Source organism: Sceloporus occidentalis, unplaced genomic scaffold, assembly GCF_023333645.1.
Source record: "Sceloporus occidentalis isolate IW3139 unplaced genomic scaffold, rSceOcc1.0.p SCAF_157, whole genome shotgun sequence".
NCBI lineage: Eukaryota > Metazoa > Chordata > Lepidosauria > Squamata > Phrynosomatidae > Sceloporus > Sceloporus occidentalis.
In genome coordinates this window covers 1,403,317-1,416,339 of record NW_028317137.1, presented here as the reverse complement: position 1 = coordinate 1,416,339, position 13,023 = coordinate 1,403,317, and the positions used below count along the sequence as shown (strand labels likewise).

Here is a 13,023-nt window from a genome sequence, read left to right as displayed (position 1 = left end):
TTAAAGGGACACTCCAATGTTCCCCCCCCGCTGCCCCATTGAGGATCGCATATTCAAGTATTTTCTAAGTATTCTTCAATTGTTTGCTGAAGCGGGCACCCCTTCCACGCCACTGTCTGCTTATTGAAGTGCTTTCTATACACATTGGGGGCCTCATTAGACCCCCTGGAACATGAGCCAGCGAGGGAGCTGGCTGGCAGTGAGTACAATGCGCATGCACTTTAGTGAGCGGGTACGTTTGCTGAATACACCATAACGATTTAAAGGGCCCATTCATTAAAATGCTGATGATGGCTGCAGTGTCCCTTTAATGCCATGTTTCATCGCACTAGTTTAAGTATACATTATACAGGGCCAGCGCAGCCCGAGCAGGACAAGCTCACTGGATGAGATGTCCATCCCTCGTTTTATTGGGTATACCTGGGGCAGGTGCCAGGGTGCTACACACCCGAGGGATGCCCCCCTATGCAAGGACTTTCGTTAGGAAGACTTTATTATTTCTTTTGTCTAGCGGCTCACTAAGGGGCTTTCTTCTCAGTCCCTATGGCGGCCCGGCCGGTGGGCTCTGCCTCATGGCGCGATGCCTCATATCGGACGATACGGCTGACACAGAACCTGCAGATGCTCCCCTTTAACGCCGGCGCTCCATCAAACACCGAAAAGAGGCTGATGAGCCCTCAGAGCGTCTCCAAGAGCCTACAGAAAGAACGCGCGGCTCCTCCACCCTTCCACCGGGACCTGATCTCCCAGAAGTGCGACTCCCTGGCACTCTCCTACATGAGACAGGCGCAGCATTCCGTGTTCGGCCTGAGGAAGGCGCTTCTCGAGACCAACCGCCACATCCAAAGGTTACAAAGGGTGAGGGACGCCGCGGAGAAAGCTCATGGCAACGTCAGGAGAGACATCATCACCAACCAAGAAACCGCTCAGCTCCGGGCTGCGAGGCCAAAGAGCGAGAGGGTGAGACGTTGTCTTGAGTGTCTTCTCTTATTCTGTTTCATGAGAAGGCTGGACCTTCGAAGCCCTGGTATCAGGACTGGTGGAGAGAAGTCTCTGCCGTGTATCACCGGTCAGTAAATCCCGCCTGATATCTCCATTTCTAAACAGCTGATGGCTTTTCCATTCTTTACAGCGTCCTGATGATGCTGACGCTCTACTGCAGGAGGAGAAGCGCGCTCTTCAAGACCAGAAGAAGCATTTGGAGCATCAACTGCATGAAGTCTCGAGACAGCTTAAGGTGAGAGAGGTGCCCCGGTACTCTAATTACTTGGCGTCCCATTAGTCTTCTGCACTCTCGCGCCACCTCTCTCTCGTCCCGCAGGTTCTATACGATCATCGCCAGAAGCTCTCGGAGTTTTGCAAAGAGAAGAGTTCAGTCCTGGAGGTTGTCGGCGAGACTTCCAAACCACATTCGCCAGGAGAAGAAACAACATGGAGTGGCCAACGTATCTGGCAAGATGACGCAGGTACCAAGTCACCTCCCAATGTACTAATAAAAACGAGATCGGTGCACGGGTCCAGGAGAAGACGGAGGCTTTTACTGAGTCAACGTACAAAAAAGAATAATGATGTTAGCTTCTTGGACCTCAGCGGTCTCTTCTTTAGATGGAATGCGTATGTGACGACATATTTTTTCTAGGACCAATACTCTCTTCTGGCTTTCTGAAACTGCAACTCTCCTGCAAACTCCGTCTGTAATTAATAAACCCCATTGATTATTTCCCGCTACATCGTAGCCTCTTCTGTATTCTGATCAATGATTGATACTTTGATAGATTCCGTTTCTGCTGTCTCCGTAGATCTCCGGGCCGCCGTTCAGGACGCGCACCTCACCTGTCAGCGGCTGCGGAATGCGCAGTCACCACGTTGGCAGAAATCAGCGGGGGGTCTGGACCTGAAGGCGAGTCTCACCGGAGCGCTTCGCAGGAAGGCCGAGGAGAGCGCCCGCATTCGGGTAACATGCGATACGAAGATTAAACAGACATAAAAAACATTTAACACAGACTCAGGAGCCATATGCCTGTCCCATGCATGTTTCAATTCCTCACTGCATTACTTCCTTCCTAGGATGACGTGACGCTCGCTTTGGGAGGTGTAAGGAATTATATGCAGCGACAGCAGAGACTTCAAGATGAGATGGAGACCAGCTACCAACTTCAACTGGTCCGTATACCGCATGCAGGGCCCAGGGCACATCCGCAAGTCTCTTTACACATGCTCCTGTTCAGTGGATGCGCATGTGCAGACGTGGTGGTTAATTTTGGGGCGGGGGTTTGGCATATAAAAAAACCTAACCTCTTTGACTCCAAAATGGCGTCAGATTGAATGTTGTGTAAAATAATGATGTCATAGATTTTTTATGTCATGCTGTTATGTCACCACGCCTCACACCTTTCTTCTCGCAGGGTCCTGTGTGCAGCACGGATGTCACCACGAGAGAAAGGCTCGATCGTCCGTTGATGAAAATTCTTCAGAGGCACCCGGTGACCCAGCTCCCGGAGAGCACGCTCATTTCCAAAGTATGATGTCATCATTAGAATTAATACCGGTTTTGCTCGATTGCAAGGCGAGGTTTTTGTTTTATCAGAGATAAGACCTAGTCTTTTATTCACACCTTAGATCTGTGGCACCGCCGCACAGCAGACTAAGCCTAGGGGCTTATCATTGACACACACTCACTCACACTCTCTCTCAATATCTTCACTGCTTCTGTGTCCCTGTCTCCTTTCCTGCAGCTTCGCTTCTTCTCTTGCCTCTTCTTGTTCTTCTGCCTTCTTTCTTCGCCCGCTTCCCAGGTAGCAGCTCCGCTATGCCCTTAATTCTGCAAAAGGGCACAGCCTCCGCCTCCGATCTTTTTCTAACGGGGTGGTCTTATATTCAGGACTTTTCTTTTTTTCTTCATTAAGATCCAAAGTTTGGGAGTCGAGTAAATACAATCCATCCGAGTCACTAGACACGGGCTTATTCACCAAAGCGAGAGATATGGTTTCAGCTCCTTGACTTCATTATACACCATGAAGGTTTAACTACAGAGAGCTTCTGCTGTAGGAAGAGCTTGACCGGCCCTGTATAATGTATAGCTAAATCAGGGTGATTTCTCCTTGTCAATTGAATTATACAGTGGGGCAGTTAGAAGCGATGCCAAAGCCTCTCTCACTGGCTTTTTTTGCCTTCTCCTTAAGGGCTCGGCCTCCCTGCAGAGATCTCTTGAAAGAACGCGTGGAAATACCGGGGTCGTGCAGAGCGCCTGCCAGAGATTAAAGGACGACGCGAGGAACAAAATGTGGGGAGAGCTGCTGGACCGAGCGGCGGTCAGAACGAGAGAGAGGAGCGCCAAGAACCGGAGAGAGAGACTGCATCTGTGATTAGAGCGCAGAGCGTCGGCGAGAGACACAAAACACACAACCCTGACTGAGTAATAAAGAAAGAAATGGAGCGATACCAGAGTTATTGTCTGTGTATAAAAACATATCACACATAAAAAGAGCCCCTAATGTAGACGTGTACCCCGAAATCGCACGCTTCCCGCCATGTGCTGCCGAGAGGGGCTATGGGGTTAAGGCACACCAGGAACTCTCCGGGTCTCGTCCGTGAAGAGACGCTCCTCTTGGGGGGGGGGGGGGGAACGACACTCCACGTTCCACTTCCTCTCCAAAAATGGCGCATGTCCTGCGGCCGCCTACAAAGGGGGGGGACTCCAGAGCCACAGAGTTGAAAGTACTTTATTTCTACATACATTATCTGGGTTTTAGGGCTGTAAAACCCTGTGACGTCCTCGTACAAACATTCCAAGCTCCTAGAAAAGATTCCCAAAGAGGGGCTGCTGAAAAACATACGTTATTTCATACCGTGTTTGACAGCATGTTATACAGAGTACACGTACCTGATAAATAATGTCCCAACAGGCCACCGTAGTTCGAGTGCAGGGAGGGAAAACAACCGATACGCGAGTCCCGCCACACGTGGTTCTGTACAAACCGGAATAAATGTCAGAAGCCACACAGCTATAATCTACTAACATTTTGAAAAAATCTATTAAGATACTATAAGGCCAATGATAGACATTATTAGAGGAGGACAGGGTAACCCCCAAATTAGCATGAACTGTACAACATATCAATACACCCCCCCCCCCCCCCCAAAAAAAAAAAACCTATGGGTTATTTAGCATTTATGATATGGAATTACTAATCATATCTTTCTGTGTTGGGATATACTCTCAAAACTGATAAATACAATAAGGGTGCTGTTCATAAAAATTAACTATTGACACGAACCTAAGAAACTGGTTAGTAAAGCTACGTAAAGTATAAGATGCCCCTGTGCCAGAGACCATGCCTTTACTTAAAGCGTTAAGATCTGCCAGTATCTAAAATGGAAACTGGATTTGCAATACGTATGTGATGCCGGCCATGCGCCCACTTTTTAAATGGCGCTCCAGACGTGACGTAGCGACGCCTTCCCTCATCCAAAATGGCGTTTTTTTGCTGCGTACGTCTATTATAGTAAGGGTGATGTGAGGGAAGAGCTGGCGTAGTGAGGACTGGGAGGAAGTGTGGGCCCCTGTATAACTGGCTAGGAGACCCCGCCCCGGCCTCTTTCCGCTCCGAGCGCCGACCGGTGAAGACATAGTCGAGGAGACACGTGAGTGTCCAGTGTGATTTTATACTCTCTTTGCGGTTCTTACAGCGGTGTTATATCGGTGTATGCGGCTTACTGGGCGGGTTACCGAGTCGGCGCGCGCGGGGTTTTGGGCCCGACGTGTTACTCTTAGCAGGAGGAATGGAACGCGTGTTAGAGGCCTGGCCTCCATGCCCCGTACAGTGCATATTACATATACCCGCACATATCACACGAGTCTGCCAATAAACTCCCCTGTATATCGGTGCACTTCGGGGCTCTGTCTCCCGGCTTGTTGTATTTTTCATTATGGGTTTCTGGGGCTCTCTGTGCGAAAAGGCGAGGCTGACTGGGACAGAGTGTGAGTGCGCTCACTGGAGAGTCTGACTGATATGTATGTATGTATATATATGTGTATATGTATGTATATATCTCTTTATATTACGGTCCCCGCCCTCTGGATGTGTAATTGACAGGCAAATGTTTCTTGCTTATTTAACTCCTTTATAACCGTGTGTGTGTATATATATATATATATATATATATATATATAGCTAGTATGGTGCACGCCTTTATGTGGATGCGTAATCCTGTGTATATTGGATATGTGTGTAAATGTGCGTGTGTATGGATGTATATATGTTCATGGTTCCCAGACTCTGTAATCCTGTGTATGTTGGATGTGTGTGTGTATATATATATATTACATACTCATCCTGATCTATTCTCCAAATACTCTTCAGTTCTATATGTTGCTTTTCAGCAGTATAAAGTGTTTGCTCTGCCTGATTTTATACACAGTATGGCAGTGAAATGGTTAACTTTCCACTTATGAAAGTTACTGATGGTATTCTTTGTGCGCTTCATGGATGCTGAGAGTCCTTAGTCCAAGTACCCCTGTGTGTTGCCCATCTGCCCTGTCTGCGGGTGGCCCCGTTGGAGATCTGAGTTACTGGGTCTCCTTGAATGCCCCCTGCTTTGGACTGGCAGAACTTACAGTAAAGGGGGTCTCAATGGAGGGTTTTATTAACATTAAGTAGAAGCCTGACATTCTTCCTTCCTCCTGGCAGCTTCCTTATTTATATAGCGCCTTCATATAGCGCAGCGCTGTACAGCGGTATCGGCATTTGTGTTTAATCTGGTGTGTATCTCTGGCTGAGCTGTCAGATATCGCGTTTCTTGATCTAATCCGTCGCTTGTTTCTTGCAGGATGGCAGACTGGGAGGGCGTTCCCGTAGGGGCCGAGACCCCCGAGATCAAACTGTTCGGGAAATGGAGTACAGACGATGTTCAGATTAATGACATCTCTCTGCAGGTAAGCATGCGCAGAAAGGGGAGTCTCTTCATATGGATTTGTTGCGCATGTTTGACATACGTCTTACATCACTTCCTAGTTTTCACACAACTGGCGGCTGATTACCGTGATTTTGTGTCTTTCAGGATTACATTGCTGTAAAGGAGAAGTATGCCAAGTACCTGCCCCACAGCGGAGGCCGTTATGCTGCCAAGCGCTTCCGCAAGGCTCAGTGCCCTATTGTCGAGCGTCTCACAAACTCACTCATGATGCACGGGAGGAACAACGGCAAGAAGCTCATGACCGTCAGAATAGTGAAGCACGCCTTCGAGATCATCCACCTGCTGACCGGGGAGGTAATGACATCACGACCTTAGTAAAAAAAAAAAAAAAGACAGACCCCCTGATTGGCTGGTTTTGTCGTACGGCTGGCTCGTATTTTAGCACTGCTGTCGTGCGGAGGTTAATTCTGCAGCTGTACGGCATACTGTGTGTTGTCTCGCTCTGCCCTGCGCGTACAGTGATTACCTCGTCTGTTGAATATTTTTGGCGCTGAAGGTTGGGAAGACCTTAAGACAAAACCTGATGCTGGATAGAAGCAGCTTGAGTAAAGAAACGTGTTTTCCCGCTTGCCGTGTTGGACAGCTGGGGGTCCTGGGCTCCAGAAATGTTATTCACGGGCAGCCTGGTGTTCCCTGCTTCTGCACATCGCACATAACTGTATCGGGTGCTTTAAACTAGGAATACATGTTTCTTGTTGTGATGGGAGTTGCACTCTGTTTCTCACCGATCTGTGTTCTGGTTTTAGAACCCCCTGCAAGTTCTGGTGAACGCCATCATCAACAGCGGACCTCGTGAGGATTCCACTCGTATTGGAAGAGCTGGAACCGTGAGGAGACAGGCTGTGGACGTGTCGCCGCTGAGAAGAGTTAACCAGGTGACGACGGAGGGACGGAAATAAAATGACGCACGTAGTTCTGTGATATGGAGGGTCGGAAAGGAGTGCATTGGGTCCATGGAGAGCGATCACTGCGCGAGTGGGAATATTAACCCTCCGTCTTGTCCGTAGGCTATCTGGCTCCTGTGCACCGGCGCTCGTGAAGCTGCTTTCAGGAACATTAAGACCATTGCGGAGTGCGTGGCTGATGAGCTCATCAATGCCGCTAAGGTGAGCTTCGTACGCGCTGTGTAGTTAATAGCATTAACACGGTATTTTAATACGGACTCTTAATTCTATTTTTCTTCTTCCTGCAGGGCTCCTCCAACTCATACGCTATCAAGAAAAAGGACGAATTGGAGAGAGTAGCCAAATCCAACCGTTAAGCGTGTCGACATCCTAACGGGGGCATCCGGTGTCTCGTACAATAAAGAAATCTGTTATGTATTTGAGTCTCCTGTGTATTTTTTGTTCATAATCTTGTATTTCATCATCGTGTGATGACGCTGTGAGGCAAAGTAAGCGTTTTTGGAGTTGGGTGTTCATGAGAGGCGCCCCAGGATCCAGTAAAGCTTTGAGATTTTAAGATTAGTTATAGAAGGAGAATCTGAAGGATTGAGTAACGTCGGTGGTAACACAAAGATTATCTGTGTGAAAGTGAGTGAGAGCTGAGGCTTATTGAGTAAGGTTTGCAGGAGTGATGGGGTTCTAACTCCTAAAAAACACTTCCAGCCCCGCTGAGCTTCTGCTAAAAGCCCTGAGCTGCCCTGTATGTCAGTTTCAAGGTGCCTTTAAGATTTCACTATACATTAAATAGTTGCTGCGAATGAGCCATCCTCATGATGTACGCAGGAGGAGCAGAAAATGTGCTTGGAAATGAAACTGCCTCAAATGCCCTAACTATATAAATAGTGGTCAGGTTGGTACTAAAGTGCTTGCTGCACCCACAAAACGATTGCCCCGTCAATTTAAATAATGGGGTAACTACATGTAGTAAAGAACACGCTATCTTGGTGATCCCCAGGGTTCCAGGTATTGAGGTATGAATTTTAAAAATCCAAATGGCTGCTGCATCCCCCTATAATACAGCAAGAAACAGGCTTGTATGCTGAGTGCCCCCAGCTAGCCGTCGGTGTGAGTGAGAAATGCCCCAGGTACTGATCACTCAATGCTGTAGTGCGGTTACTCTGGGGAGGGTAATGGGGGCCGCTTGGTTCTTTATTTCTGGCATCGTGGGAAGCGCCAATTTACCAACAATGAAGAAGGAAAGTAACAGCTGTCTACGCAGTTACCTCAAAAGCGCTCTTGGATGTCGGTCCTTCATGATGGATACTTTAGCCGGAGATGTTCCTTGAGTTTCGTCTCGCTGGATGAGCTGTCAGTCTTAATGTCTGCTCCGTTCTCTGAACTGAAATGAAGCTGGTAACAAAGTATTTACATAAAGGCTTCACCGTGAAGTTATATGATTCTGTGGATTCTCCAGTATGGCTGCCTGAGTGCTGCGCATGCATACAGCCTCCCCCAGGGCGTTTAGTCCCAGAATCCTTTATGCCCAGGCACGTGCATAGCATCCGTGACAGAGCGTGGACGATGGGTCCGTGCGCATCTACACGCAGCCCACGCAGTAGTTTAATCTGTATAGCGGCTTTATGGGGTAACGGGATTCACATTTCCCCTATACATTTCCTAGTCAGCGTAATGTATAGGCAAAAAGATACATCCTACAAAGCTATACCTTGTCACTTTTCAATAAAAGATACGCTTTCAGGTAATTTCATAATTTACCTGCAAATCCATTAAAAGTTAATTGTGTACAGACCGTATTTTTTATTTGCATTTGGTGTAATTTCATTTTTTACACAATTGATATTGTGCTGGTTTTGTGTCTCTCTGTGGCCATTTGAGTTATAGACTAATTAAAGTTTTTGTAGGAACAGACTTCATTAGCATCGCCATAAAGCATCAGCTCAGTGTGGTGTTTGAGCCGGGAAAGTCACCCAAAATATCACATGACTGCCAGCAACGGCGGCTCCAGGTCTGCAGATAAAAGGGGTTTATTGGAACAAAATGAGAGAAAAACAGGTTTTTGTCACCGGCCGACATTACTGTATACAGCGCTGGGGGGTTATTACTGTATATAGTGCTGGGGGTTGTTACTGTATACAGCGCTGGAGGATATACTACTGTATACAGCTCTCCTTGCGAAAGTCTTGGTGTGAGAACACGGGGTGGGATTCAGGGATTCGTCAGTAACAGGGATTATGCTTAGGACGGTATATTTAACCGAATAACCGATTATTATACATGACATTATACTGAGTTATGATATAATACTAGTGTGATGAGAGGGGCAGTAGGGTAGAAGGACCTTGTGCGACATCCCAGTTACACACAAAAGACTGCATGGCAGTTCCCCTCCAAGGTTTATGCGGTCCTTTGCTGACTTAGAATAATGAGGTTTTTCGTTATATGACAGGCACATACTAAATACATCTTCCTCCCACACTGGTTTGAGTGAATCGAAGTCTCCATGGTAACAAAAAGGCACTGTTCTTCCTTTCCGGCACTACACCGGAAGTAATTTATCGCAATCGCCAACATGTACGAAAAAACTAGTAACACCTTGCACGAGGAATGATTTTCCGCCATTTTGTTGTACGTACGACACATTTAAGCTTCACGCTGCGCACCCGTACGGAACCTTTTTATATTTCGCCATTTTCCCGTACGGACAGATTTACTTTTCCGAGGGAATGCCGTGCGCCATGTTGCTGTACGGAAACCTCGTAACTCTCTCCACCCACCTTAGTTTGCCATACCTGGTTTCCGGTTCCGGTGTAGCCGGGCGCTGCCGAGATCTAGGCAACTGGCCTGAGACTCCTGTGTAGTGTTTGGGGGGCCGCATGACGTCAGTGGCCGACCCGTGACGTGACGCGGGTGGGTCAACTCAATGACGTCTAAAGAGACTGTATAGGTGGGTGACATTGCACTGTTTACCGTTACGAAAGCTGTATAGGTGTTTATGTTGTAGTAACAGATGTTCTAACGCCTCTCAGCCTGTATAATAATATCATGGAAATTAATGTATTTAGTTATTGATCTGATGAACATTTTAAGATGTTTCCAGGGGTAACCAGTCACAGGGGGAGTCATTTATACCCCAAACCGTCACATTGAGACCATCTCCAGAAAGATCCAGACATTCTAGGGAGAGTTCAGAGGAGGGCGGCTAAAATGGGGAGAGCCTAAGAGAAGAGAGAGAAAGAGGGGTATCTAAATACAAGAGAACATCATCTAAAACTAGAGGATCACAGGCTTAGATGGAATGCAAGGAAGTTCTACTTTATTGAGTGGGTGGTAGATACATGGAACAGCCTCCCAGCAGAAGTGGTAGAGGGTAATACAGTGAGCGGATAGGCATATGGCTCCTGGATCTCAGATGAGATCAAAGACTGATAACTAATGGTATATAACTATGGTGGGACATTTATGAGATTCTTAAGATATAATATTTATCTATCTTTGTGTGTCATTGTGTAGGTGTGATGGTAGTGACTAGCGATGAGGGCTGTTTAAATAGTTATCTCTTTATATAACACTTCAGTATTGTTTACCGCGTTGTGCAATAACTTCATTCATTCACTAAACGTTCTCTCTCTATTGTGTAGGCTGTGAGCAGTTAGGCCGTCTCGCCATGGATGGGAAGGATCCATCTGAGGTGAGACTTCCGACTCCAGGGGCTGAGAGTGACAGCCACCCGGAGCTGGGGGAGCGTGGAGAGAACACCTCTGACGCCAAGAGACAGAATGAGAGTGCCGCTGACGTAAAAAGAGAGGAAGGGGAGCCGGAGGAAGAATTAGATCCCAGAATACAGGTGTGGAGTCTGTTCTTTAACGCCTCCGGTGCCTCGCTGTGACGGTGTCCTGCCTTCCTCCCTGTTTATTTTATATATATGTCTCTCCTGCTGACTATCATTCCTGGTCAAAACCTGGTTTTATCTAATTTTGCCCCAATAAACTCCCAATAATCTGAAGACCTGGAGCCACCATTGTTATCAGTCATGTGATATTTTGGGTGGTTTTCCTGGCTCAAACACCACACTGAGCTAATGCTTTATGGCGATGCTAATGAAGTCCCTTCCCTGATAGCCTTTCATTAGTCAGTGTGTCTGGCTGGGCGATTAAGATCTAGCCATTCTATTGTTTCCCGCCGGCAGTATGATAAGGAGTCGGAGGTTTGTTTAGTAGATCGGGGATCAGATAACAGAGCGAGAACTCATACTAACGGCTGATATGCAGCCGCCTGAAATCATTATATTCTGGGGAAAAAACTTTTAAGAATAGAAAACAGTAAGTGGTCACTTGAAATTTTCTGGTTCAGCTATTTCTTTTCTGTTTTTCTTGTTCTGCTTCTCCACCTCCCTGGTCTCTTCATGTTAACCCTTAATATGTCACTTTTATGTCTGCCGTCTCAGGAGGAGTTGGAACGCCTGAACCAGGCAAGCGAGGAGATCAACCAGCTGGAGCTACAGCTGGATGTAAGTTGCGTTGAGATGTTTACTGGATTTCCACCTCTATTCCAATGGCGGTTATTGAGTTGTCGCCCCTCTCTCTCCCTGTAGGATGCCCGCACGGCATACAGGCGGATACTCACTGAGTCTGCGAGGCGGCTCAACGCTCTAGCCACTCAGCTTGGAGCGTGCATAGAAAAGGCCAGGCCGTACTATGAAGCTAGGAGATTGGCCAAGGAGGTATTTATATAAATATACAAAAAAAAAATTAAATATATATATATATATATATATATATATATAAGTAACTAGCTTCTTCTGATTGTCAGAATGAAATAAACCATATCATACCCATACAGGCTCAGCAGGACACTCACAGCGCAGCCCTGCGGTACGAGAGGGCAGTCAGTATGCATTCTGCCGCCAGGGAGATGGTGTTTGTAGCCGAACAGGGAGTCACCGCAGATAAAAACAGACTGGATCCAACGTGGCAAGAAATGCTGAACCATGCCACATGCAAAGTGAGGGGGGAGAGTGTGATTTGGGAGAGAAATATCTGATGGGTGAGGATAGAGGGAGGGATGGTAAGAGGGCCCTCTCTGTGTGCTGTATACAAAACACTAAGCCCTGTAATATCAGGGTTATCTTGTTGGCACAACATCATCTATCCCTTGATTCTCCTTTTCCGTCTCTCTTGGTTAATCTTCCCCCCTCATATGCGTTTATTCTGACCGCTCGTCAGGTTAATGAAGCGGAAGAGGAGCGGCTGCGCAGCGAGTTTGAGCATCAGCGAGTGACCCGTCAGTGTCACGAGGCCGAAGCCCGAGTGCAGACTTTACAGAAGAGCCTGAGACGCGTCATCATCAAAAGTCGCCCTTACTTCGAGCTGAAGGTCCAGTTCAACACGGTGCTAGAGGTGAGAGCTGTGGTGTTACTCTTCAAAGGGCATAAGGTTTCGTAGGTTCTGCGTTACCCAGAACTAGAAGTGCCAAGTATATGACTTTGCCCCAAGTGTCTCTGCCGTACAGGACCAAGGTGGTGTCTGCGTCACTGTTTAACAATGTGGTGGTAGAACGCCTCGTATTCTTGGAACCTGTCCTTGCGAGACTATGGCCCGTGACCAAAAAGTTCATTGCCTTTTAATGTGTTACCCTCATCTTGATCTATGAAGGACATGTCCTTACCTCTGCATTTAGAACCGAATCAGAGAGTTCGTTTTACTCTCTTGTGCCTTTTTTCGTTGCTGTGTTACAGGAGCACAAAGCTCGTGTCACTTCTCTGGAGGGTTCTGTGGCCCAAGCAAAGCTCCGATACTCCGGAACGCTTCGTAATTTAGAGTTGATCAGCGAGGAGATCCATGCTCGCCGCACTCAAGGACCTCTCATGACCCTTCGCGCTCCTCCGCTTGGAGCTGAAGCCCCTTACTCCATGCAAGATGGAGAAGGGGGTCCATCGGCCGATACAATATCTCTTCTCAGCCTGCAGACCATTGCATCTGATCTTCAGAAGAGCGATTCCGTAGAACACTTGAGGGGCTTGGGGGACGTAACTAGTCTCGACGGCAGGGTAGAAGATGAAGAGAATGATGGGGCAGGTAGGGAGAGAGCAGGTGAGAGAGGGGGAGGTGGGGCATTTAGACATCACAGGAGTGTTAGTCTGTGA

General features: G+C 47.5%; 3 protein-coding genes across 3 annotated transcripts; all 3 read left to right on the top strand.

The window, feature by feature from the left end:
- Positions 1-543: 543 nt before the first annotated feature.
- On the top strand, positions 544-3,365 carry LOC149280374 (tektin-like protein 1). Its single transcript, XM_089500625.1, has 7 exons — positions 544-960; positions 1,133-1,237; positions 1,322-1,466; positions 1,800-1,954; positions 2,068-2,163; positions 2,406-2,519; positions 3,183-3,365. The coding sequence occupies exons 1-7, from the start codon at positions 544-546 to the stop codon at positions 3,363-3,365; spliced, it is 1,215 nt and encodes a 404-aa protein (XP_089356751.1).
- A 1,252-nt stretch (positions 3,366-4,617) lies between these two features.
- On the top strand, positions 4,618-7,269 carry LOC149280373 (small ribosomal subunit protein uS7-like). The gene is made up of 6 exons (XM_089500580.1): positions 4,618-4,644; positions 5,830-5,935; positions 6,061-6,270; positions 6,723-6,851; positions 6,984-7,082; positions 7,169-7,269. Exons 2-6 carry the CDS (start codon positions 5,831-5,833, stop codon positions 7,235-7,237), a joined length of 612 nt encoding a protein of 203 aa, XP_089356706.1. The 5' UTR covers positions 4,618-4,644; position 5,830; the 3' UTR covers positions 7,238-7,269.
- A 3,276-nt stretch (positions 7,270-10,545) lies between these two features.
- On the top strand, positions 10,546-13,023 carry LOC149280372 (SH3 domain-binding protein 5-like). The gene is made up of 6 exons (XM_089500579.1): positions 10,546-10,725; positions 11,326-11,388; positions 11,473-11,601; positions 11,721-11,882; positions 12,104-12,277; positions 12,616-13,023. The coding sequence occupies exons 1-6, from the start codon at positions 10,546-10,548 to the stop codon at positions 13,021-13,023; spliced, it is 1,116 nt and encodes a 371-aa protein (XP_089356705.1).